The following is a 26883-nucleotide window of genomic DNA, read 5'->3' as shown; positions in this document are numbered from 1 at the left end:
GCCCCCCGTAGCCATCAGCCGGAGTCACACGGGGACACCTCGTGCTGTCATTCTGTCCCTGTGCCCCCCCAAGAACAGGAGCCCCGTGTCCATCACACGCGATGTCCCCGCGCCAGGCTGACGGCCGGGCACTGCCAGCCCCGACACGGACCCTGCCGAGCCGCAGCCTTTCCTCCTTGGGCTCAGATCCCGCACTTTTGGGTTCCTCCCAGGCTGGGTGCGGGGCTCGGTGCCGCCCTCCAGGGGGACGCTCCCTGGGCAGACCCCGGGGGTCCCACGCGCTCGGTGGGGCAGGGATGAGCGGAGACCCCCGCGCCGCTGTCGGGTTCCCACGTGGCACCAAACGGTCACATCTACGTCCCTGCTGCTGGGACACGGGGCGTGGGGTGTCCCGGCACCGCGGGTGGGTGGGAAGGGACGGGGACAGGAGGGCGCAGCCCCCCACCCCGCTGCAGGTGCCCAGCGCTGGGGTTACGCTGCGGCCCCGTTACCTTTCAGCGCGATCGCAGCTCCCGGGTGCTCTCCTCGCACAAGTGCTTCCCAAGGTATAAATAAAATTTCCTCCTCCTCCGGCACAGAAATCTCCTTGTTTGCAGTGGCAGAATTGCAGCCAGACGCCCAGGGAGCCGCATTAATACAGACTTCTCATTCAAACCCTTCCTCTGGCCGTCTGCTCCAGGCCCTGGCAAAGCACAGCCGGTACGGCAGCATCCCGGCGTGCGCCCGCAGCCCGACACCGGCACCGGCTGGCAGCTGACAGCGCAGAGCAGCGCCCGACCGACAACGAGGACAATGCGCTCCCGGCCACGCACGCACCCAGCTCAGCTCAGCTCAGCACAGCGCGGTGCTGGTGGCTTTGCTGGGGGTGGGGATGCAGCCCGGTACCCCAACCTCACAGGGCTGTGGCGCAGCAGCACCACGCACCCCCAGCTGCAGGGTGACGGACCCCCCAGGGACCCCGCTGTGATCCTGCAGCCCCCTGCCCTGTTCACCCGCCCTGCCCAGGGGGTGCAGCGATGCTGCAGGTTTGGGGTGTCCCCTCACTGTGGAACCCCTGGGGGCTGCCCTGACAGAGGGAGAGGGGTGACCCCGGTGCTGGGATGCCCCAAACACTGGTGCACCGCGAGGCCCTGCAGCCCCCTCAGCACAGAGGAGGTACAGTGCAGGTCCTTTGCACTATCAGATAAGCAGATGAAGGGTTCCAGTGCAGGTGGGGTACAGGAGCTTGGCAACACCATCTCCATTTCCCTCTTCTCTCCTGGGAAAATCACTCAGATATGGGGAAAATCATGTTTTGAGTCTGATTCAGCTGCTCCTTCCAGATATCTTTTTCCTTAGCCCCTAAAAGTCTCTTGACCCCAGGGGTGGACACCCAAATCCCCCAGCAGACAGGGGCTCTCCATGTATCTCATGGCTGAGATGGCACGAGGGCATTGTACGGCTCCCAGAAACAGACAACACACAGCAGAAGGTTTCTCCTTTTAATCTCACACCCCCGTTCTGCCCCGGCCGAGGGGCACTGGAGATGCTCCATGCCCTCAGCACCGCTGTGGTTTCACCATGGCTGACACCTGCTGAAGGCAGCCTGAGGGCACAGCAAACATGTCTCCTCCAGGGAGCAAATTCACACAGCACCAGAGCAGGAAAAGTGGCTTTTTGCAGGGAATGGCTCCCAGCACCCGCTATGGCAGCACCACGATCTTCTTCTCCAGCACCTGCGGAGGGAAGAGGACGCTCCTCATCACCGTGTCCAGCTCCTCCAGTGCCAGCTGGGCGTGCAGCACGGTCGTGCCATCGGGCTCAGCTGCCACCACGTGCTTCAGCAGGCGGTACAGGTCCCGCAGCACATCCTGCAGCACCTGGGGAGAGAGGACAACAATCAGAACCCACAGGGGCCTCATCAGCACCTGGGGTGGGCCCCAAACAGTGCACGGCAGGTGCCCCATCCACCTGGCCAGCACCAGGACATGGCCCTGTTGCACTGCTGATTCACAACACTCCCTTCACATGACTCAGTTTCCCCACACGCAGCACTGCATGATCTCCCCAAGCCCCCAGATCCCCGCAAGGATGCAGGAGATGGGTGCAAGCTGGGCAGCCCCGGCAGCAAACCCAGTGGGTACAGTGGGTGAGGACAACCACCAGACTGCAGCACCAAGTCCCGGGAGAGAGCAGCACCCATGGGGCCCCATGAGCAGCCCCAGTGACCTGGCAGCTGCAGGAGGCAGCGTGGGCCACAGAGTCACTGCCTGCAGAGGGGCACAGCAGGAAGCAGAGCTGCTGGGGATTCCAATGGGGAACTGGCTGCTTCCTTCCTAGGAACTGAATCCCAACATGCTCACTGCTGGGAAGGAGGGAGGAAGGCAACGATGACCTTAGGAAACCTGGTCCTTTCCAGGTCAAAGTATCCATCACCAGGGCTCCAAGGGCAACTTCCCACAGCTTCCCAGGACCCAGCATTGCTTGTCATCATGTCCCCTCTGCCCCAGGAAGGAGGATACAGTATTGGTTACTCCTCAGTGGTTGAGCACACAGCACACAGACACTGGCACCAAACACCCACAGGCAGCACCTGGCAGAGGTTCTGAGGCTGCTGGTTTGTTGAGACAAGCAGACATGGGCTCAGGAGGAGTCACGAGCGGAAGATGCTCTGTGTGGCTTGGGGAAGATGAAGCAAGTCAAGGCTGTGATGCCAAAACATCACTGCGTCACATGTCTGTGTCCTTACAGCCCTCAGCTTGGGCCCTGGAGCTGGAGGGGCTATCAGTATCCCCAGCCCACTCGTGTCCTATGGTGGATGTGCTGCATGTCTGCACTGGCAGATAATGCACCGGGGACTGGTGTGTCCCCACATGGCTGCACAACAGTCCTGAGCTGCTCTGGCCTTTTCCAGAACTGCTCTGCGCACTCCCACCGCAGGAAGGATGAGAATGGGGGGAATAAAGAAAAAGGGCAGCTTTGGTGCGAAGAAACAGGAGATAAGGAAACAGAAACAATTGCAGTGAGGGGCTGTCACTGTGCTGAACTGGGCTGTTCCTGCTGCTGGCTGTGCTGGTGCTGAGAGCACTTTTTATAAGAGGATGAGTCGGTGCACCCAGCCCAGCCCTCTCCAGGCTGTTCCCACCAGGAGCACAGCACACGCTGCTGCTCACACCAGAATCAGCAATAATGCAGGCACAGAGCCTGCAGCTGCTCAGGTAATTATAGCTCAGTTCATTTTCTCTTAACTTGCTGCAGCTGCTCCACACACTGCAGCCAGGAAGCTGGGAGGCACTGTGGGGCAGGAGGGGGCCCTCAGGGCGAGCGCAACCACCATGAGTGGAGGTGGTGCTGGATGTGACAGCCCCTGGTGGGGGGCACCCCCAGTTCGAGGGGAACAGCCTGGAGAAGGAAGTTCATCCCATGTGCACCCCCAGCCCCCTCCCTGCTGCCCTCCTTGTCACTGGGGCGGGTGACACCCCCGAGGAGCTCCATGCTGTGGGAATGGACTCACCTCAGTTGCCTTCTTGCTGAGCCCCCGCAGCAGCAGCACCACCACGTGCACGGCCGCCCTCCTCACCTCCGCCTCAGGGTCTGTCTTAGCGATGGCCGTCAAACAGGAGGACACCTGTGAGGATGGCACAGGGAGATCAGCACGGGCACACAGGGTGGCCTGGTGGGGACAGCATGTGGTTCTGATACTCAGCTTATGGCCTGAGGCTGGTGGATGGGGATGGAAAACCCTCCCAGCACTTCCATCCTTCAGCAATTCTGCTCTGTATGCGCTGCTGCTCTGTAGCTGGGCAGCAGCAGCAGCTCACCAAGAGTTGGGGCGCTTTGCTTGGGGCTGGGACAGGCTCTGCTTGTGGTCAGTGGGCTGCAGAGCAGAGCAGTGGTGAGTCACACACTCAGGATGGAAATTCATCATCAGTAACAAAGCACAGAGGCTTTTCCTGAGCCAAGAAGAGGATGCAGCCCTGCGCTCTTCTCCTTCCAGCTGCAGAGCTGCAGGCAAACCGTCTGCCTCAATGCAATGGTGCAGAGCACTGAAACAGGGGGATGGACTTCTGCAGCAAAAATGGGAACTGCTGCAAATTGTGCAGAGCATCTGGCATTATGAGCGCCACGGTGAGTGGTGCAGCTGATGCTGGCACCGTGCCGGCTGTCAGCTGTCACCCTGAGCATGGCAGCAGGTGAGGGAGGCAGCGCCAGTCCCTCTGCAAAGCTCACCCACGTCAGAGGGCACCGAGCCCAGCAGGACTGCAGTGTGCTCCCGGGTGACACACAGTGTCCTTAAAAGCCCGCAGGGAAACCCTGCTGCCAAGGGGCTGTGCTGCCCTGGAAGCACCGAGCCCCACTGCCTGCAGAGCACTGAGCACCTCCCTCTGCCAGGGGAGCGTAGTGCAGACAGACGTCTTACAGAGCTTTAAGAAAAAGTGGAGTTGAAGGAACCTAATTAAACACCCAGTGACAGCAGGGAGAATTAGCAGAAAGAGCGCGTTCCTGAAATAGCTGCATGTGTGGTGCATTGGCATCTCATCAAATGCTGTCATTACTCAATTGATGCATGAGCAGCAAGAGGGAACTCGGGGAAAAAAACGGAGCTCAGTGTCTGTGCTTTGCATTCCCTCCAGCCCTGCACTGGCACAGCTGCTGAGCCCTCATAGCAGCTGCAGGGCATGGGGGCACAGCTCTCGAGATGCACAGATGCAGACTGGCCCCATACAGGCCCTGCAGCACCCACAGCTTTGCACACCTCACCCCATGGCACCCATCCGAGCAAGGGCTGGGGGCCGCTGCCATCGCACTCCTGTGGGCACAGAGCTCTCCCCATCAGTAGTAAGCAGAGGGATAATGAGGCTTCATTAAAGGGGAGGAGGTGCCTCTGGCAGGTACAAAGCATGCCTTGAGGACTGTAGTGAGATGGCTATGGGAGGAGAAGAAACTGCTGTGTTTCCTTGGGGCTGTCTATCATTTCCCATCACAAGAGACATTTTAAGCTATTTAAGGAGCTTTCAGTGCTAGAATTTCCCAAGCACTTGCTTCAGAATGAATGACTTTCACACTCTAATAGCAGCAAATATCATTCACATCCTCTCCCACAGTAAGCAGTGAACAAAACCATGCTGCTGTGCCCCCAGCAGTGACTCTGCCAGCAGCTGACGAACCACCCTCATTAACACCCCCCAGGAGGATGCCCCTGGGGCCGATGGGGCTTCAGTGCTGCCCCCAGCCTCTGCCCCCACCAGACCCTGGCTTTAGGCCCTGCACCCAGCACAGCCCCTGCCCAGATGGACCATCTCCGTCCCCAAGCAGTGGGAAGCAGAAAGTGACAGTGACTGTTGGAGAGGGAGCTGATACCTCGTGGATGACAGAGCCCAGCTGGAAGCCGAGTCTCTGGCACAGCTCCCCCAGGTTGGAGAGGCTGCTGGCACGCAATGTGCTGTCTGGGTCCCGCGCTCCCCGCAAGAAGGCGTGGATCAGGGGCTCCCGGTGCTTGATGACCATATCCCCTGCAAGAGAGAGCAGAACATGGGTTGTGGCAGTGCCAGATGGTGCAGTGTTTTGACCGCAAGGAGATGCAGGAGCCCCATCCTGCACTAGAGCTTGCTCCCAGCACTGCTCAGAGCAGCACCACCCCCTCAGCTCCCAGGGCAGCAGCTCTGCATCACACAGAATGGCTGGATGTAACACCCAGGGCAATGCTTTCTGCCCAGCACAGTGAACCATGCTCAGAGCACGCTGCAGACAGACCCCTAATGGTGACCCACTGTGCTGCTGGGAACTCACAGATCTTTGTCTGGGGCTGCTCAGAGCACCACAAACTCCCCCAGTCTGCCGCTGAGCCTTTCAAATAGGTGACATGCTACAAACAAATAAAATAGAGTGTGAAGGCCCAAATTCTCACATCACTCAATGCGCAGAGCCCACACCCAATTAGCACACACAGACACAGGGAGGTGTGAGCCAGCTAATTAGGAACACTGAGCGTGCAGCCAGTGACCTGCATGCACAATTAACCAGTGCAGAAAGATGCTTAGAACAGCAGCCCGAAATGCTCCCAAATGCGAGGGCACCTTCTTGCAAGAGCAGTTCCCATTGAGCAGAGACTGGTTTGATAAGGATTAACCTGAGGAGGTATTTGGGATAAATGAGGAAACCAATGCTCGGCACATGGGGATAACCTATGATTATGGCCACGCTGCCTTGATGTCCTCCCCAGTCCTCCCATCAATACCATGTAGGCACCACTCTGGTAGCATAACAAGCAGCAGCAGAGAGGGATGGGGACAAGAGGGATGGGGACAAGAGGGATGTGCAGCGGTCCCTGGGCACAAGGCAGCAGCAGGAAAGCAATGAATCACTACAGTGCCAGAAAGCAAAGCACTTCTGGAAGCACCAGATAAATTCTCCATCTCAAACACATGAAGCTTTGCAACAAAAACAACTCGGTGCAATTTGTTCTATAAATACACAGGCGTGCCAGGACACAGCACAGCCCACAGCAAAGGCGCCGCTGCAGGGAGGAGAGCCCCGTGGTGCCGCACCAGCCGCTCGCTGCCAGTAGCGCTTCAGGCTGTGCCCATGCTCAGTCCCCAAGAGGAGGCTGCTTGGGGCCATGCTGGCACTGCTCAGCCCTGGCACAAAGGGCTGGGGCCGTGCTGGAGATGGGCGATGCAAAAGTGCTCCTGCACTGGCCATGCCAAGGCTCAGCCTGGCCATGCGCACACCCCAAGTGCACCCCTCACCCAGCCCTCCCCTTGGGGCCTTGGCTGTGGGCAGTGCAGCCCTCTGTCTGATCCTCCTCGCACCTCCACACCTGAGATCCTGGCTGGGATCCTGGTTGAGCTCCCTGTACCTGCAAGCATAGCTCCCGCCCCCCTGCTAGGCGAGGAGGCATCTTTAAAGGAAAAAGTATCTTTGAAGGATCCAAACGAGCTATGAGCAGAATAAAACCCTGACACACTGCAGTGCAATTATGTTATTATCTTAAAAGAAAGGGCCCTTTGCCAATTGCTGCTCATGCCTAGAGCCAAGAGATGGTTCCCGCAGTGAGGAGGGAGGACGGAGGAGCTGCTGGCAGCAATGAGACAGGCCAGGAGCTGTGATGCTTTCTGCCCTATCAGCCCTCCCCTGCACGGGGCAGATGCACACAGATGTTTCTCCATCTGGCACCACTGCTGGCTTAATGCACAACTAAATTCAGCACACCTTGAGCACAACCAAAGCCAGGAGGCACTGGGCAGGGAGTGCAGGTTGCTGTCACTCTGTTGGAGAGCACAGCAGCACGTGCCCCTGCCCAGCTCCACCACCACACTTCAAATCCACACCAGCTCAGCACATGGCAGCAGTTCCCCGCATGGGAAGATTTCTCTTCCTTTTTTATTGCAGCAGGACTCCGGGGCATACAGTCACTGTTCTGCCTGAACAAGCCACTGCTGTCCCGTGCAGCCATGCTGGGCAAGGCAGTGTGGACCATGCTGCATGCTTTGAGAATGGAAGCCAGTGGGGGATACCTGAGCTGGGGGATCAGAGCAGGGAGGGCTCGGGGCACTGTGCAGAGATTTGTTGTGGCCTCGGAGTCCTGGATAGGAGCATTTCCTTACAGTGCAACCGTTATGGGCAGCAACAGATTGGACTGATTAGCAGGAAGGCCGGGCAGGTTGCACCTTGTCCCCAGGTTCCCAGGAAGAAGGGTGGCACAGAGCTGCCACCGTGCTGGCAGATACCAGTGGGAACGGTGTGAGGGCTGGCTGCCAAGCTGGGGGCTGGCTGCAGCCCCAGTGCTGCCTACGTTCCTCTCCAGCCTGACACCTCAACAGGAAGACGTGGGGCTGGAAGGGCACAGCTCATCCCCTATGGGACGGGGCTGCTGGCAGCCCCACAGCAGCAGGGACAGCAGCTTCCTCCTTCCCTTTGTGCCCTGGGAACACCAACAGCCTGCTCTCATCAGCCTCATCTCCACGGGAGAAGCACAAGGCGTTTTAGGACATGTCCCAACAGCAGCTGCCGGGAAGGCCTCATCCAGCTTTCATCCCTCAGCCCTACATGTCCAGGCGCTTCCCAGTGTTCTCCAATCCCAGCATTGGCTGCTGAGGGTGAGGGGGAATGGCTGTGGGATCCGCACCCCCACTCCTGCCCTTGGGGTTCAGCTGGGAAGCTCCCGGTGTCGGGGCAGGATCCCAGCTCCTGTCAGGCCATGTCCCCCAGGCAGGATGAAGGCTGGGAGGCCCTGGGGACCCGCTCCATCCATCCTGTATGCAGGCGGATGGGGTTTTCCAAAGAATTCCAGGCCTTTGAGCAACACACCAAAGCCTTGGGCTTATTTTCCCAGCAGTGCTTCCCAGATTACCCCTCTGCCCCTAGTTCTGCATGGGTACCTTCAGCCTAACCATGCCCACAGTGGGTTCAGCCCCATTTGCTAATATCCTAAGTGATATCACATACAGCAGGGACCCACAGCCTGAGCTTTCAAATACCCCAATCCAATCCTGCACCTGCTTCAGGACAGCAAAAAGCTCTATGTGTTTGAGGTGGGGGAAGGACAGGAGAGCAGTGTCCTGCAGCATCCTGCAAGGGCTTTACAGCATCCTAGTGGGAGAAGAGAGCAGCCAAGGACTCACCCAGCGCCCGAGTGACACGCATCAGCACCTCGCCCAGCTTCATCCTGGTCACAGCAGCTGCTGTGTCCTCTGTGCCCTGGACAGGACACCCGTAGCGGGTCAGCAGGACGGGCAGGATCTGCTCTGGGTACTCACTGGACAGCAGGGCAGCACCTGGAATTCAAAAAGGATTGGGAAGGATGGTCCAGGGTTGAGCAGGAAGATGGCACACATGTGGGTGGCACTCCACGTGCAGCCAGGTACCGGTGATGTGTGCTGGTCTCCTGCCTCCACTGCAACGGGAATGGCTGATGCAGGCTGGTGGCCACACCAGACTGAGCAGCACCCACTGTGGCTCTGCATTGCAGTGAGCCCTATCCCATGCTGCTATCAGGCCCAGTCCCACAGCCAGGTCGGTGCCAGAGCTCCTCAGCAGGAAGGAAGGAGGAAAAACCCCAGGATTTCACTCTCAAAAAGGCACAGACCCAAAATCCATTATAGGTGAGACAGTGATGGCCAGGGAAAGGGTGAAGCATTCCAGCAAAAGGCAGGAAGCCAAGCAATGCCTGTGTGCTATGCAAGGCCAGGTGACAGCCTGCTCCTCAGAGATGCCACTCCTGGCCAGGAGCAGCAGCTGCAGGTGATAAAACCAAACTGATGGGGCCATGTGTGGGGGGAACCAGTGTGGGACAGGTGCCACCACCCCTCCAGCTCCCAGACGTGCTTTGGGAGATGCAAAGGATATTGTGGTATGTTTTAGGCTCCTTGCAGGAATCCCTCCTGAGTAAATGACCCCCAGGTCTCACTGCTTGCTCAGCATTGCTGGGTTTTGGCTTGCAGGTATGCCCAGGCTGAACATGAATTCTGCACAAACAAGCATGTTGTGCCCTGCATGCTCAGCAAAGCGTATCGTGTAGCCCCCTCTGCACAAAGCCAAACCACCAAGAGCCCAGCGTAGAATAAGCTGGATGCCAAACTGAAAGATAAATAACAGTTGGCAGCAGGTGTCCGCTAATTACTGCTGGTTAATATTCATTGACCCAGTGTCTACAGAACAAGCCAGACATCACTCTCTGCAAGACACTGCCACAGCAAGCAGCGGGCTGGGCATGATGCTGGGCACCACTTGGGTGCGATTCCCAGAGCCCAGTCTGGACTGTGCCCTCTCCTCTTGTGCAGCCCACAGACTGGCTCTGTGCAGGGCTCCTCCAGCACCGAGGCTCCTGCATGCAGGCACTTCTATGGCCGTGGCACTGGGATGGGGAAAGGCAGCTGCTCTCCAGGGAAACGCGAATGGCAGAATTTGACTGTGCCAAAAACTGAGTCAGAGCGAGGGCTGAGAGTGAGCCCGGATCCAGCTCTCCTGCCCTCCAGGAACCTTCACCTCCAACCCAGTTCCCCAGTTATCACAAGGCAGCATGAGTTACCACCCACAAGTCCAGGCACATCCAGAGGGGCAGCGACCTCTCCTCCAGCATCAGCCATGTGTGCACCCGGTGCCGTGGTTCCCATCTGCACCCCTGCAGCAGCCGGCTCCCAGCAGCAGAACTGTGTGAGTTCTGTGTGCCCTGCAGGCACAGCGGGAGCCCCGAGCACCATTGGTGCCTCTCCTGCTGCTCTCTATCCTCACGTGTGGCACAGCATGGCACAGCACCCTACAGTACAGTGCAGGTGCCAGCACAGCACACGGTGAGTCACCACCACAGGGAACTGCGTCAGGGTTAATCACAGCCATAGCCGGGCTGCGAAACACAGAGGCAGCTGCACACCGTATATTAATCACTTGGGGAATATTTCAGCCTGCATTTCTATTTCATCTGCAGGGCAAGGACAAACCCATCCTGCTCAAGACCATACAGGCATGGAGAGGGAAGCATATTGATAAGATCGCTTTCCAAATAGGTTTGAAGGTTACCTACTCGAGTGCAGTGGAGACACAGGGGCAGTGCACCCTCTTCCTGTCCCCAGCTCACAGAGCCGAGCTGCCTGCCCACCAGCTCTGCCTCCAGCGCAAACCCAATCCTGCCAACAGTTTCCTCTCCCATTTCAGCCATGCCAAGCTTGCAGATTGCTTGGGGTCTCCCAAGGGCTCCGGTTATGTTTAGGGAACAACTTCCAAATTACCTCTGCTACTTCACACACACACACGAGACAGCAATCTGAAAAGGCAGCCCGTTACACAGACAGCTAAACCACATCTGGGTTTGGAAGCTCCTCCATGCAGATCACTGCAGTCAGCCCAGTGCCACATTAGAAAAGCAGCACAGGGAATAGCTGAATGATGAGCAGACCGAGTCCCAGGGGTCTGCAGGGAAGCAGCAGCAGGGCTGGGGGCCCAGCTGTGAGGGAGCTCCAGGCATGCAGAGCTTCCTCCTCCAAGCCCCTGCTCCAGCTATCATGCAGCCTGGGCTCTACAAGAACTGCAGTGCAGTGCCAGCACCAAGTAATCCCAGCCCCAGTTCCTGCCTGCATAGATTTGGTGCCAGAAGCACGGACTCGGTGCAGGGACAGCACTCAGCTCCTGCTGAGGAACCTGTGCTGGGCACCCTCACCTCTGCACTTGCAGCTCTACTGAGGATGCACACTTGTGGTCTGTGCACATTAGCAGTTAAATCAGACAGTAAATTAACTAATTACCCATTGACTAAGCATGAGGAGAGCTCCAACTAGATGAGGCCCAGGAGACGGCACTCACCAGCTTCAGGACATAGGAGCAGAGCCCAGGGAAATGCCCAAGCTCTAGATATCCCACTCCTAGTAACACTGAGGTCCCTGGGAAGGTCTGGCACAGGGGGCTGTGCTCTCTCAGCTCCCAGCCCATCCACACAGCACTGCCATACAGACCACACAAAGCATAGCACCACGTACAGATGCGGCACTGCCACTTGCACACAGTGCTGTCACTCCCCAGCGCTACACAGCTGCCCTCCCCCAGGTCATGAGTTGCTCACCTTGGATGGCAGAAAGGTAAACAAAGGAGTCCTCGTGCTGCACGTTTTCTAGGAAAACCTGTGAAGATCAAGCAGCAGATTTGTTACCAGCAGCTGGAGCCCTGCAGCAGCCGAGCACTGACACAAAGTGGGTGCTGCCAGCTGTTCTGCCCACAAGCTTCACCATCCACCCCATGCTTTTGTCACAGGGGATGGTGATGGTACGGAGACCCTGTACCTGTAGGATTTTCTCTTGAATCTGAAGTGCCTCCGGGTCCCTCTGCGTTATCAGGCTGGAAAGACTTCGTAGGGCAGCTGCCCGGACAGGAACCTGGGGGTCGTAGGCTGATAGAAGCAGCTCACGGAGCTGAGCTGGGGCCGAACTCTCAGCACTTGGGGCTGCAGCAGGACCTGCAGCAGAGGGCTTCCCATGCACAGTCTGCTCTTCACTCTCTCTGGGAGCCAAGGGGCAGCTGCAGCCATGGCCGTGCTGCGGCAGTGACCCACCAGCTCCTGGGCTTTGGCAAGAGGCTGCGCCAGCTTCTGTCCTGCCTGGCCCCAGCTTTTTCCCCAGCACGCTCTCAGCTGCAGTGTCAACTGTCTCAGTGGAGAAGGCGCCATGAGTGCAGATGGCGATGCGTAGGTCTGCAGCCAGCTCCTGGATGACGGGGTCAGGGTGGGTGCAGGACACCTCCTCCAGCAAGGGCAGCAGCCGCTTCAGGACAGCAAAGTCACTCGACTTCAGCTGCAAGGAAGGGAAAAGCAGCATTGGCACCATTGTAACAAGGGGCTCACGCTGGCACGGGGCTGCTCCCTCACGATGCTAGTGAGGGGTGAGCTGGGGGCAGGAGGCGTCATACTCTGGGGTTAAATATGTTGTGAGACTTTGGCAGGGGGAGCTGTACGGTGCTGGTGGCATCTCGGTAGCCCTGCAGGAGAGTGGGGCTGCTGAGCACTGAGGGCTGCCCCACCCCAAGATCTGGTGACCAGGGCATCACATCTCAGTGCACACAGCAGGGATCTGTTGCACTGCCCCAGCTACTTTGTGCCTGCAAAGTGAAATCCCAGGTTAGCAGCAAACGTATCAATTGCAGCGCCCTCCCTCTCTGATACCACCTCAATAAGCTCATTGTACAGAGCTCCAACAGAGCAGAATTCTCTGCTGGGAAATAAAACACTTTGTGCACTATGTTACATGGTAGCTTTCTGAGTTGAGAATGAACAGTGTGTCAGGGGACAAGGTGAGAAAGCAGCAGGCAGGGCAGGCGCTGCAGGAGCTCCCAAGGACACCTCCTCATCCCTGCACCAAGCAGCACCCCAAACACCGGGAGCCACAAGCACTCCACAAAGATAGATGCTTGGCCCTGATGCTAAGCCCAGGCCTGGCACTGATAGCTCTGCTCATCCCACAGCACTCTTGCTGCCCTGCCAAAGCTGCAATCCCCTGAAGGAAGCAGCACGCAGGCGGTTGCAACGTGCCAGGCAGCCCGGCAGGGTTTGCTGGCACAGCACACAGCCCTGGGGGCTGGGGAGAAGTTCCTGCCCTAACCTGGATTTAGGATTGAATTGCTAGATCCCAGGAGGAAAAGCTGCGCCGCTAAGGAGTGAAAAGCAAAGCTTTACCGGAGGTTTCAGGGGAGCATTTGGATGATTATGTAAAGACAAAAAAAAAAAAAAAGCAACAAAAAAACCCCACTTGGCCATTCAAAAACAAACAGCTTTGCAGCCACTCCTGCTGCTTCCAGCACCAGCTGCCCTGGGAAACCTTTTTCATTCAATCCACTGGCCATGTTAAGTCGCTTCCATTAAGAAGAGGAGGGAGCAGGGTCTGGCCTAGGAGGGGGCCCATTAAGGCTGCTCTGGGACCACCAGCGAGGCAGGGGCTGCCTGGACCAGAACCAGCTGCAGGCTTTGCATTTCTGCAGCCAGGCCAATGGAGTACGGGGGTGCTATGGCCCCTCAACAGCCTCAGGCAAACCCTCCAGCCCCACGCTGAGCACTCAATTTAGCCCCAGGGCTGCACATGAAAATGCAACGCTAGGGGCCAGGCGAAGGCAAGGCCCCAGGCCAGGACCCTATGGGCGGCTTTGCACCTCCTCTTCCTGCACATCAACTGCCACAATATGCTCATTAATTACATGAGAACTGCCTTTTGCTCTTGCTCTAATTGTAGGACACTGCTTGTTCTCCCCTTATTTGTGAGCACGCCATGTTTGCTTTTTAATTAAATGTCCCTTTTCCCAATTCTAGGAACGCTGCTATTAAGACAATAAATCATCTTCTTCCATTAATGTCTCAATTTTCCTTTGGGCAAGCCCAGGGATGAAGCAGCTGACTGCTCAGTGAAGTAAGTACAATGGCTTCACGGTGCTAATGAACATTAGCACTCTGCAGTGCTGACTGACACCACAAACCCACAGCTTTTACAGAGGGTTTTCCAGAATGGTGCAGCCTACATGGAGAGGTTCACCATGCTCAGACAGAGCACGTAGATATGTAGGGGTGCAGAAGATGATAACGTAAGGAGACTGTGATGCCAGTGCTCCACCAGAATCTTTAGGAAGCAGATTTTGGATGAACAATGAGCATTTCTATGCCTCTTCCCACACTGAAACAGCACTGTGTCCAGGACACTGCAGCCAGCAGCACATGAAGATGATGGGACAGGCATCACCCTCCAAGCAGCAGCACATGAAGCCTGCAGGTACACCTGCAGGGCACACCGGGTTCCACCCCCTCACCTTGCTAAGAGCACACAACCTTTTGTTTGGCTGCTTTCTCATTAGGAACACATGGCACTGTAAAGAGCTTGGTTAAACGAACAAAGCAAATAGTAGGAAGTGGCTCCTGAATGCCAGCGGGACCCAAAGCAGCACACACATGTGTGGGCAGGCCAGTGCTTCCGAAAGAGATAACTAGGACCATAAAGAGTGTGGCAAGGATCCCAGGGCTCACGCCAGCTGGGCTCTGAGTGCCATGCTGGCAAGGGACCCTTGGCTGTGCTCCCAGGAAGCACGCAATGCATGTACACAAACGGTATTCAGGAAACCCAAACCTAACGTATCCCAGTGGGGTCAGCATCACCTCCATCAGCCTAGTGACAAACTGCCTGGACCCAGGGCTTGCCCCACATCTGCTCACCTGCACAGCTCCGCCGAGCATGGCAGCCACCAGCCCCATGGCCATGCTCAGGGTCTGTGCTTCCACTGCTGTGCTGCGGCCCCGGGCCAGGCTGACGCACGCCCGCTGAAGTGTGATGGCCACGAACTCCTCCACCTGCCAATGGATGGGAGAACGGTTAGGAAGGGAGGTGGCCCCGGCATTCCCAATCAGCCCCAGCAAGGAGCTGCTGTAATGCCAGCCCCGCCAGGGAGCCATGGAGAGCTGGGGGCCAGCCAGGATCTTGATGAAGCCCATCTGCAACAGGAATGCAGCATATTGGGGCTCTGCTGGTAGACATGTTTGAGTCCCAAACCAATGCCATTCCCCAGACCCAGACACCAGCACAGCCCTCAGTCCTGCCCTCTGAACCAGCAGATGAAATTCACAGGGAGAAGCACCACATGGGGAGAGGCAGCCAGGCTCGGAGCTCCTCTCCTCTCCCCCACAGCCCTCCCTTGGAGGGAGGAAACCAGTATTTGTGAAACATGAGACCTAAAATCCAATGCTACCATCCACTTCCTGAGACACAGCAAACAAAGCTGAAGCAGAAAGGTGCTGACAGCCTGGCCCATAAACAGTCACAGCAGACTGGCTGCCGCAGGGCTGGATGCCTCTGCCCAAGCTGGAAAAACAAGGCTGTTGCATGGGAAGATGCTGGGGAGCAAAATAGGGCTAAGAGGGAGCAAAGGGGATAGAGACAAGTAGGGGGAAATGTGAGAGGTCCCTGCAAGATTGTGCTGGAGAAAAGTTTGAGCATTGCAGACTGGCAACAACCCCAATTTGGTGTACCAGAGGGCTCCGCAACAGGAGAAAGACAAACCCAGTATCAGATATCATGTGCTGCACACACAGCTGGCACTCAACACAGCCCATTCACCGTGTGTGTGTGTGTGTCACACTTGGTGATTTTCTCACAGTGTTTTCTCTCCAAGCCAGTGATGATCTCGCTTGGCTGACTTTGGCCTTCTCAACACTTGGCACCGAGATCTTTGATCCCACAGGCTTCCTGCGTTTCTAATGGAGCTTGAAATTAATACTTCGTTTCCTTTGTCTGCTCTGGGTGAACTTGTTGACTGCAGTGGGAGCTGGGTGCTCATTCACGGTGGGAAAAACATGAATTAGCAGTTACCACTGCTTAACACACTTGTTGCAAAACGAGAGGAGCCCTTTGGAGTAGCTCCTGCTTTGGAAACAAAGCAAGGGAGCAGCAAGGCACTACTACAGCAGCTCCCCATGCTACCAGCCTCCTGCCAGCACAGCAGGTACCGTGTGTAAAACATAATCCTCATTGCAAGGGCTCAAAAAGCCGAGCAATGCCATCTTCATTACATCCCCTATTGCAGCAGAGAGCAGGAGGTTGGCTCTGAGAGGCACAGGTACCTCCTGGACTAATAGGACCAAGAAACGTGCTGTTAAACAGCAAGAATGAAAAAAATAAACAGGCAAGAGCAAAAACCAGGCGTTAGCAATTGCTCTCATAAAATAGCGACCCACAAACTGAATGGGTTGAAACTACACTCAATGCAAAAAGAGCAATGTCCCATACAAACAATCTGTCAGTAGTGGGAGATACCAAAAATGAAAGAAACACTAACATCTAGAAGGGTAAAAAATAAAAGCCTGGAAGATGAAATGCTGGGTGACGTTTCTGTTTCGTGCAGGAGGAGACCACACTGCATTACCAGTGCCACACCAAGGAAATCAAATCAACCTCATCAAACTCAACTGTGAGGGGGAAAATGGAGAATAAATGTGCAACTGAGGGGGTCCACAGCTGCCTCCAACCTCCATCTCTGGGCTCAGGCCCCATATGGAGAGATCCTACTTGCTCTCATTCTGTTCTACACAAATATATGCTGCAAAGCAGCTGCAGCAAGAACAAAACCCCCTAAGGAACCATGTGCTGCAGAAAATGCTTAAGAACACAGCTATGCAGCTGCCTGTTTGAACCTGAGGGGCTGGTCCTTGAAATATGACCCCCAGTGTTTACTTGTAGGTTGAAGTATAATGGCTTTTTTGTCTGCACTTTTTTTTTGGTTGCTTCTTTTTACACCAGACGTGCTGGATCCAGAAACTCAGCAAAGCCCCCCTCCCAAGTTTTGACTTGGACAGCAGAGCTGGCAATGCTCAGGCCTGTGGGTTAAGGAGGGTGCAGGCACATTGCTGGTGCCAGGCTGAGCTGGGTGTTGCAGCAACCACCACCGTCACTGCTCTGCCACCACGGGGCACAGCACAAGAAATGCCATTGTTCCAAAAAGAAAAGTGAGAAAAGCTGTGCAAGAAGTGACCTGCTCTGCTTCAGGAAGTCATAGGTAACAACCAGTGTAATCAGGTCATTGAGTTTAAAAAGAACAGGATGAGGAAGTTAAACATGCAAAGCAGCTGGTTAAGCATTGCCTTGGTGCACAACAAAGCCAGGTGCAGGATAGGAATCTCCTTCAGTGCCACTGCAGTGTGGGCTCAGGGGTGACAAAGCACCACATTCTAACAATCCTTTGAATTTACAATAATTAATACATTTTACAGCTACTTGTTCAGGAAGACATCTACAAGAGCATGACCATGGTTAGGCCAGTCTTGACAACAGGGCACCCCACTCAGTACAGGTGGGTTGCACCAGAGCAATGCCACGAGCAGCCAACATGCTGACAAGGGAGAGGGGACACAATATGACGTCTGTACCACACTGCGCACCCGGAGCCTCTTGCCAGGTTGGGGCACAGCTGCAGCAACTGCTGGAGGTCGCTGTAGAGATGTGCCAAAAGAACTGGCACCACTACATAGACACACAGCATGCACTTGCTGGAAAAGCCTGCCCAGCGTAGATGTCTTCAAGTTTTGCTAAATTTTGGGAAGTGAATTTTACTCAAAAAACCATGAAAATTTGGAATTTTTATGACCTATTCTCTTGGTTTTCAATACACAGCCATAAAAACATCTGCTGGCTGCTCCTTCCTGCATCTGCAACTTACTCTCCTCCCTGCTGATACAGCACAGGATGGCGTTTTGTTCAGACTCTCACAACTGACTCCGTGAACTGCTTTTCTTGGTCACATTCTAGTTTTCTCCTGCTGTTTCTTAGCAATTCTGTACCTAGAACCCAGGGGCACTGAGCATCGTGCCACATGCCCCAGCTGCTGCTCCCCCAGGACTTTACCATCACCCACCTGAGCAATGTTGGTGAACACAGTGTCTGAGACGCTCTCACACAGTGTGGCCACGAGCTGCAGGACCAGCAGCTTCCTCTCCTGCCCAGCACTGTGCTGCTCCAGCTCCAGGAGGCTCCGTCCAGCCACAGCACCACAGCTCGTCACTGCCTCATCCTCCGCAGCCACATGTGTCAGTGCCTGATGGGAAGAAGCAAGGTGAGGTTGGACACAGCAAACCACATCCAGGTGCATCACAGCCCCTTTGCTACCTGCCCCAGGGAAGCCATCCCCAGGGATGCTCCCCCACCAAAGCTCTCACCTTCAGGCAGTGGATGAAGAAGTCTCCGGCCAGGCCACTCTGCTGGCAGTGAGACAGCAGCTCCACTAAACTCTCCACGTGGCATTGCTCCAAGGAAACCTTCTGGTAAAGGGCCTCATCTTCATCACTGAAATAGATTTCTATACTTGTGAAAGCCAGTAACAGTAACAGGACAAGCTGAGTTTGTTGTGTCCCCAGTCATAGGAAGCAGAGGGAATAAGTCCCACACATGCCACCCAAGGGGCAGCCTGTACACTGCATCACCCTCAGCACCTCTCCATGGACAGCCTGAGTTTTGGGGCACAACCAGAAAGTGTGTGCCTGGAGGCAGCAAACCCAACTACTGCTGAGTTCATCTGGTCTACATGATCACACACTCAGCTTATTAATTAACCTACATTCATTAAAAGAATAACATTAACAGAAACCATCAGCACAAAACACACATTCAATGCAACCATACTACCCTAGCACTAGTTAATTCATGCAGCAGTCATAGCAGACACAGTCAGAACAGACAGAGGCATAGCCATTAAGGAATAATTTTAAATTACATTCAGTTTAAACAGTGCAAACCCCAAGGCAGACCTTCTTCTAATTCAGGTCAGGAAAAGATTGAAATGAAACCAGAATGAGCACATTTCTATGGGGTTTTGTTACACTTGTAGTGAAATTGGCGCCTGCAGCTGCTGACACACCCCTGCAGCAGACAGTGCTGGCAGGAGCTGTGTGCTGTGTGCTGGGTACCGCTACTCCGTGCTCACATGTGCCACACAACATTGCTGCCTCTATTTGAAGTGAACAGGGGCTGAGCAGCCCTCAGTTGCATAGCTGGAGTCTAATGGCTGTCATTTATTCACCACATGGCCATGCTCTGACTCTATATACAAAGGCCATCTGCAAGAGCAGGAGGGGGGTTTGGTTCCTGGCTCAGGTACTCTGGCATCACTGAGCCCTTGCTGTGACGGTGCCACCTGTGCCTGAGGGATTCCACCAGCTCCATACAAACGTGGTTGGCCACAGGCAGACAGGCTGAATGTGGAATAGGTGTCTGCAGTGTGCTGGGACTGATGGTGCACGTCCCCTACCCAGACACTCAACAGCCCAGTCCTGGGACTCTGAGGCACACAGTGAGTGTGTGCTAATGCTCAGACTGTGCTGGTTTGCCGTGCTGACAGCCAGGGCACTGCACTGCGGAACCACCAAGCTGGTGCATACAGCCTGACCGCTCACCTGCCTGCTGAACGAGACCAGTGGGGACAGCATTGCCAGCCTCACATCCCTAGAAAAGGCCCTGGGTGCTGGGTGATGTGGGGCACTTACACTCACATGCCCCAGCAGCCCTTACCTGATGGGCTCCTCCACTGCGACAGCCACACCGCCCTCACTGCCCACACAGAAGCAGCAGTGCGGGTGGAGGCGGCGCACATTGCTGGCCAACCCCACGCAGCCCTCCAGCACACACAGCGAAGTCTCCCTCTCTGACTTCTCCAGGAACCACAGCAGCACCTCCTGGCACCGGGAGCTGCAGGGACAGGGACAAAGCAATGGTGACCTTCTGCTGCCCGCTGTAGCCCTCCCTGCAGCGCGCAGCAACACTGCAACGTGACGGCGTGTCTGAGAACAAAGGGAAAAGCATGAATTCTCTGCAGTGAGCACAGACTCTCCTTGGGATGCTCTGGGAGGAGAGATCTGCCTAGAGCTGAAGGCATTTGCGTCCATTTAAAGAGGAGCTCAGCAGTACATTCTGTCATTCTAGTATTCACAGATGGAAGAATGTAGGCCCTCCAAGATTTCAGCCCAGCCAAGCAGAGAGCACTCTGTCTGAACAGTGTGTTTGTACAAGGACAGCCACTCACACGCAGTCTCAGTATGCTGCACGCGATGCTTCATGCCAATCTGACAAAGCTCAGAGCTGTCAGCCATGCCAAGAAAGAGGAAGGAGACGGGGAGCACTATAAGGTGGCACGGAAACCCCTGCCAAGTGAAGATGCAGGTTAATGAGATTGAGTAGCAGTGCTGTGCCAGGGGTCTGGAAACTTGAACGCTTCCAGGCAGCTGTGGTTTTCATCACCCCTGCCAAATTCCTGTGTAAAGAGAGAAGCTAACAGTGACTGCTCACCCAGCAGCAGTGTTCACTTGGCTTGTTCTGAGAACTTGCCACAGCACTCGCTACTCTTTGAAGTGATTAATGAAGTCTTTAATAATAGCACAGACCTTATAGGGGAAACCTCCAGTACCCACGTGCCAGTACCACCAAGGCATCAATGTAAACCCACCAGAAACACAGGTACTAGAATGGCCCAAAGTCAGAGCAGCCCAGGAAAAGCCTGGGAGGAGAACAGGGAGAGGACAGACAACACCTGGTGACCACTACCACTGCCAGCACAGCCAACATATGCAATGTTCACCATTGCATATCAGTCATGGGGGAGCTGGGCACAGCGCAAGTGACAGTTGCCAAGAGGCAGGTCCCACATGCACTGGAAAAATGATCCCATGTAGCAAAAATATATTTTACTTTCTAATCCACCCCCTCAGATCCTTACAACACCCAGCCAAGTCCTGGCATTACCAGCCCTGTCTTGGGGCTGGGCTGCCCTTGCTGCACACTGCAGTGAGGTAAGCAGGGCTCCCACAGGGCACACCTGCCCAAACACCTGGGCTTCAGGGAAGACAAAAGTGAAGACAAGAACTGACTCCCTGGGCACAGTAAGGTCATGCACCATGCCTAGGCCTGTGGCTACTGCCTGTTTTTAATAAGCTTTTCAGGGTAAGAAAATTGGTCTCCACTTCTATAAGCATCCATGTAGAGCATGTACTTTAGAGCCAGGCAATAAGGAGAAACAAAACCCCAGAAGAAGCTGTGCACAATCCTCCCTTACCGTAAGTATGACACATTCTGCTTGGCAAAGGAATAGAGGGAGAAAACCACTCCCAGGACTGACTGCAAGGATCTCAGAAGCAGGCTGGAGCTGTCATTCCCAACCACGTATACCTACAGAGAGAGAAGGGCACATGAAGTGTCAAACTCTTGAGTGGAACAGAGGGATGGCCAAAGGGGGCCAGAAGGTATATCTGTGATGACACCAGAGGGCATGGCACAGTGTTTACAGCCTCCACTTCTTTCAGCCCATCCTCCCTGATTATGTATATCCTGCATTAAAAGCAGCTTCCAGCACCATCTTTCTCTCAGCATTTACTTAAACACAGCAGGGTTCCAAGCTGCAGGAACACTGCAGCAAACTCAGGAAGGATGCTGCTTAGGGGTCAGGTCACAAGCTATAGAGAGATGCAATAGACACCTTTGAGTCAGCATATCTTAAGGAAATTGCATTCAGAGCCAAATCCCAAATACAAAGATCGGTCTCTAGTGGGAGCTGAGGTGTGCTATACTGATCGGGCTTGGAGGATGCAGTAGGACCACATTCCTGCCCTCTGCTTCAAATAGTACCTTTCTGAACCACTGGAAGCACCCTCAGCCAGCTGCTACCTGGGCACTACACACAATTCCTGCTGCTGCTCAAAGAGCAGGAAAAAGCAGCCTCTTCTTATTCTCCACATGACTACCAGCTCAGAAGATGTTGTCCTTTTAACAGAGCGCTCCCTATACTTCCCGTCCGCTGGGGATACAGCAATGGGGCTCTGTGACAGCCCAGGTATAGCACTAGGAAGGACAGTGTCTTGGTAATTCTCGTCCTGCTGTACTGATGCAAACCAATGTTTTGACTTCCCTAATCCCCACGGAGCCACCTTTCCTCACCAGAACCTTTTGAACACAAAGCCTCCCTGATGAAGCCTAAAGGATGGTTTCCCACTCCGCATCAAATGACATTTGCTAGGGAAGAAACCCCCACAAATGGCAGGCTGGAGCCTCCATCACTAATTTCACTGCTGTCAGGTCTAAAGCACTGTGCCATTAAGCAGGGATCCGCCCCAAACTCCAGCAGCATTCTCATTGTGAGCAGCAGCCACAGAGCAGCCCTCCAGACTGGTCTCTGCCTGCCAGCTAGTTGCAACAGATCATTAGTACACAAAATACTACAACAATCACGGCATTTAAGAGCTTAGGCTGCCTAGGGGCATGCCAGTAAGCCAGTCACCCACTTCTTGAATTCCTGGGCTTGAGATGTCCTTCACTGCTGGAAAGTGTCCAGCTGCTGTCAGGCAGCACAGTACTGGTAACACTGATGGGAAAAGGAGGCACGAGTGGAGGTTTTAGAAGTGGTCCTCATCAAACAGCCCTGGTCTTCCATGAGACAACATCTCTCCCTCCAACACCAGAGCTCGGATCTGTGCCACTGCGCTGCAAGGGACCCCTTCTACGTGGACAGAAGCATTTTCCAGTGGGGAATAGATTGGTGCCACAGAGATGGAGATGCTCTCTACCAACATCAAAGGCAATAATCCTAATAATCCTTGCTGGAAGGAGCTACAGGTGCTACACATACAATGTCTGGCCCATAAGACATCTCCTCTAACATGGAAAGGGATCTGTTACTGATGAAACCAGACTGCAACCAGCCCTTCTGCAACAAGGCCCACATTTCTGTCAATTTTGTTGAGCCCTCCCAAAGCCCCAGAACCTGATCAGAGAGACCCAAGCACCAGGCAAACAGCTGCCAAGCTCCAACAGCCCCCTGTGCTGCACAGAGCAGCACTGAGGATAGATCACTGCCCCCAGGCACAGTCTTGTGCCATGAGCGGCTCCCAAAGGCAGATCAGCAAACAACGCTGCAGGACACCCAGCAACAGCTGCTGATGGATTACACACCCACAGGTTTTAAAATTAACATCACGCACATAGAAATCCACGTCACGAGGTCAGGCTAGAAAGGTCCCTGCAAAGCAGGCTGCTCGTTTTTCCTTACTTAACCCTCATCACTTTACCTTGCCCAGTGGAAGGAGATGCACTGTAATTCCCTGAGCCACCATTCGTACCAGCAGGAGATGGACCGCTGAGGACCCCCAGTGGGCACCAGCTGCGGTGCCCATCACAACATGCCTCTGATGCTAATAGGTGAGACACGTCGATTTTGCCAGGGACTGACATGGCAGCACCATGGGACAGATCCACCAAGGATCTGCAGTCCCTCCAGTGTGGTACTTCATTCAAAGTTATTCTGTGCAACTCCAGGCCTTGCTTCAGCACCAGCACTGCCTGAGCTGCTTGTTTTGCTGTGGCCTAACACACACACCCTGCACTGCTCACAAAGTCACCAGTCCTAGAGCACAAAGTCACCAATCCTAGAGCACAGTCCTTCCTAGTCCTAGAGCAGCACTGTCATCTCCCCACAGCCCAGATCACACAACTCTACCTTGAACACATCTTCCACACAGCTGCTGAGCTCTGCCTCTGTCACCAGCACTGTCCCTGCTGACAAATCTTCCTCTGCTATTTCTGAAACAAAGAGGAGAAAAATAAGTGCCTGCATGTACTGAGGAGTCCCTAATAAAATGTCAGCCCCTTGATGCCAGCACCAAAAAGCCCACAGATAATCCTCCTGCTTACCCTCCATTAGGGGAAAGTATGGGAGAAGACAAGCCCTCATTAGCCATGCTAAACATCATTGTGCTGCTGTAAACTCTGCAAGGTTACAGTCAAATCAAAGCAGACCCTGACAAATTATACTTTGAAGAACTGCTCGGTCAGTGTGGGAAACTGATGGCTTCCATCCAGAAGACCAGAACTAGACTGTCAGAATGGAAGAGGCTGTCAGAGAGCTGGCAGAAGCCCCACTATTTGACCTCACACTAACATGAGCTAAGTGCTAGGAAACACGGTGCACACAGCCAACTAGATAGACCACAACCAACAGAGCTGGGCCTGCACCCTCAGTAGCAAAGTCACCAGTGCATGAGAAAATCCTGATGGAAAAACAAAGACCAGTGGAAAGACAAATCTGATCCTTCCCTGCTCCAGGGCTCACCATGTCCCCTCACCAGCTGTTACCTGCTGCATCTGAGCAACGGAGAAGCGGAGCCAGCAGAGGCTGGAGCAGATGCTTCTCTGCCAGCTGAGGGTGCTCTTTCGCCATGGTGAGCAGCGTCGTGGTGGCCACTCTCTGGAACTGCCGCGCTGTCAGTTTGTCCTGGATGTGCAGTAAGTCCAGAATCTGAAAGGAAAGCCCACGGTACCAGAACAAAACGTAGCAGCTGGATCCATGCAGCCAACGGCAGAGACTGAGCACCCCCCACAACGCTGCTTTATTGCACATTGGGCACAACACTCCCAGCACCGAGGAGCAGCTCTCTGTCCTACACACAGGAGGTGCTTCTAGGCAGTGTGAGCAGCCAGGCTCAAGAAGGGTGATGTTCAAGCACTGTTAACACAGATACTGTGCTGAGAGCACTCCTACTTTGCATTCACAGGCAATGAGCAGGCTGTGCGGAGGGTGGAGGGCAGCACCTACCTGGGGGCACACGTGTTTGTAGTAATCCTCCAGGGACAGGCACTGCTGAGGGCAGGAAGCCAGGATCTTTGCAACCACATCACATTTTCTCCAGTCCACAGCTGCTGCTTCAGCATCAGTGCCACCTGCCCCACACACACAGACAAGGTCAGCTCAGCCTGACTGCAAACTGTAAGGCTGCTTTTGGCTGAAGTCAAACATTTCTGGCCAAAAAAAAAAGGCCTTTTAAATTTTATTAACCTCCTCAAACATCTTTCAGGAAACACCTGGGAAAACTATTGTCCAAGGCCTCTGACTCTAGATAACAACATCTATAAATATCTCGGTGTATGAGAAACAAAACAGGGAGGCTGTGCTTGAATGGTTCATGCTGCCGGAGTCCAACAGCATCGCCATGTTTAGAAACAAAATCTATCCAAGCACCTCAGAAGCCAGTTTGGCCTAACAAAAGTGTTCCCTATATCGGCTTCCCATGGGATGAATCGTCTCAGACACATCATTAGAGTCGTTTAATCTGCAACCCTGGAAACGAAGAGCTGCTCCCAAGCACCCAACTCACCGCCAGCTCCCTCCATGATGCCCCGAACCACAGCCTGAAGCCCATTGGGTCTCATCAGCCGCTCGGAGAGCAGCTGGCCACAAAGGCGACGCAGCCAGGCTGGAGACCGAGCCAGGGCTGGCTTTGTTTCTTCCCCAGCAGGACCACTCTGAAAGGAAACAAAGGAGCGAGCTGAGGAGCCAATTCTCAGTGCACATTTGTGGGCAAGCCCTCGCTAACAGGCAAAGCAGCCTGCGTCCTGCCCCACAGGACTTGATACCACATAGGAGCAGAGGTTGGGAAACATTTAAAATCACTTCATCCAGGGGCACTAAGCAAATTAAGGCTTAATGAGAGACACCAGCCTTCCCGGGAGCATCCTGTCATAGAGAGCTTTCCTCCTTTAATTAAAACCTCCCAGGATCAGGAGGCAGCTCTGTCTCATTACTGACACGGGGGCTCAGGGGATGAGTCAGGTTCAATGTACAGAAGTGGACAGAAGTGGTGAGTCCTGCTCCTGGGCTGCTAACCCAGCTAACACTGCCCACATCCTTCTCCCCGCTGCTAATAAGGCGGGCTCTGAAAAGGCCACAGACAGCAGCAGGACAACCCTGTGTCACCAGAACTGCTGCAAAACCTTTCAGGTGCCTAAACAAACCCCACACCTTGCTGTCTGCAGGTACCCTGGGACATGGTTGAGCAGCTGCCCCATGCAAGACAAGAGGCAACGGCCTTAAGTAGCACCAGGAGATGGTTCTGCTGCCTGGTACCTGCTTGGGGCCGCCCTGCAGGATGAGCAGCTCCCGCACTGCCAGGGGCTGATAGACACGGTCCAGGACGTGCTGCAGGGCTTCCCGGCTCTGCGCCCGCTCCGCTTCTGAAAGGCCCTGGAAAAACACAAACCCTGGAGTGGTGAGGGCAGGATGTGAGCACTGCACAACCACAGCGGGCACCCAGCTCCCACATCGTGTGTGCAACAGAGCTTTAACCTGTTCCTTCACACTGAGACACAGCAACGCTGAGCATCCCCAGCCCCAGAACCGCAGACCCCGGGACACACCTCGCACAGCGCGGCGGGGCCGTGTCCCAGCAGGCAGAGGCTGCCGAGGAGCGGCCCGAGGTGCTGGGCGAGCAGCGGGACCCCGAGCGCGTTGTGCCGGCACAGCTGCAGCAGGGCGGCGGTGGCGGCGCGGAGCCGAGTCCCGCGGGCGGCCCTTGGGGACGGTGTCGGTGCGGGGAGCCCCGGCGGCCGCCCCACGCCCGGCGGCAGGTACGGGACCAGCCCCAGCCCCACCGCGGCCCGCAGCGCCCTTCGCACCGCCCGGCCCTGCGCCGCGCTCAGCGTGTCGGCGGCGGGCGGCGGGGCGGCCCCGGGGGCGGCGGCGGGGGAGGGAGGAGCGGCGGACAGAGCCACGAGCCGCTCGGTCAGGCACAGCAGCAGCGCCAGCACCGCGCACGCCGCGGCCCAGCCCGGCTCGGCCTCGTCCCGCAGCCCGGCTGCCAGCGCCGGGGCCCGGCCCAGCACTGCGTCCCTCAAGCCGCGCAGCGCCGCCCAGCCCGGCTCGTCCCGCAGCCGCTCCTCCAGCAGCGCCGCGTTGCCCCGCAGCTCCTCCAGCCGCAGCGGAGCGCCGTCCTGACCGGGACCCAGCAGCAGCTCCAGCGCCTGCAGCACCCGGCACGGCTCCACCGCGCACAGCGCCATCTTGGAGCCGCCGCCGAGGGGCGGGGCGAGGCCTGGAGCCGCCATCTTGGGCAGGTCGGGGTGGGCGGCGCCATCTTAGCCCCGTGTC

At 55.5% G+C, this 26883-nt stretch overlaps 1 protein-coding gene across 7 annotated transcripts; it reads right to left on the bottom strand.

Moving 5' to 3' along the window:
• Window positions 1-1467: 1467 nt before the first annotated feature.
• TANGO6 (transport and golgi organization 6 homolog) lies at window positions 1468-26855 on the bottom strand. 7 transcript variants are annotated; one of them, XR_014947586.1, is made up of 19 exons: window positions 26154-26855; window positions 25864-25980; window positions 25115-25262; window positions 24556-24680; window positions 24096-24258; window positions 23461-23543; window positions 21028-21140; window positions 19491-19667; window positions 18143-18269; window positions 17842-18021; window positions 14654-14788; window positions 11751-12257; window positions 11534-11591; window positions 8604-8756; window positions 5341-5492; window positions 3494-3607; window positions 2573-2658; window positions 2375-2480; window positions 1721-1859 (listed from the first exon to the last, which is right to left on the bottom strand). XR_014947586.1 is itself a non-coding variant. In XM_085551253.1 (18 exons), exons 1-18 carry the CDS (start codon window positions 26838-26840, stop codon window positions 1683-1685), a joined length of 3120 nt encoding a protein of 1039 aa, XP_085407379.1. In that variant the 5' UTR covers window positions 26841-26855; the 3' UTR covers window positions 1468-1682. The 7 variants fall into 7 exon arrangements, 6 of the variants coding, with proteins under 6 accessions (XP_085407379.1, XP_085407378.1, XP_085407380.1 ...); XM_085551253.1 differs by lacking the exons at window positions 2375-2480; window positions 2573-2658 and having other exon boundaries at window positions 1468-1859; window positions 11751-11923; window positions 12020-12257; XM_085551252.1 differs by lacking the exons at window positions 2375-2480; window positions 2573-2658 and having other exon boundaries at window positions 1468-1859.
• Window positions 26856-26883: the final 28 nt, after the last annotated feature.

The sequence above is a fragment of the Coturnix japonica genome, chromosome 6, assembly GCF_054131305.1.
Source record: "Coturnix japonica strain WE chromosome 6, WE-NBRP24, whole genome shotgun sequence".
Classification (NCBI taxonomy): Eukaryota; Metazoa; Chordata; class Aves; order Galliformes; family Phasianidae; genus Coturnix; species Coturnix japonica.
This window is presented reverse-complemented; position numbering and strand designations above follow the sequence as displayed.

Coding starts and splice junctions, on each gene's coding strand:
- TANGO6 (XM_085551252.1), bottom strand. CDS start 26,840: ATGGCGGCTCCAGGCCTCGCCCCGCCCCTCGGCGGCGGCTCCAAGATG. Junction 21,141..23,460: donor GTGTGGAAGATGTGTTCAAG/GTAGAGTTGTGT, acceptor CTCTCTCTGTAG/GTATACGTGGTTGGGAATGA. Junction 8,757..11,533: donor TTACCTTTCTGCCATCCAAG/GTGAGCAACTCA, acceptor TTTGAATTCCAG/GTGCTGCCCTGCTGTCCAGT.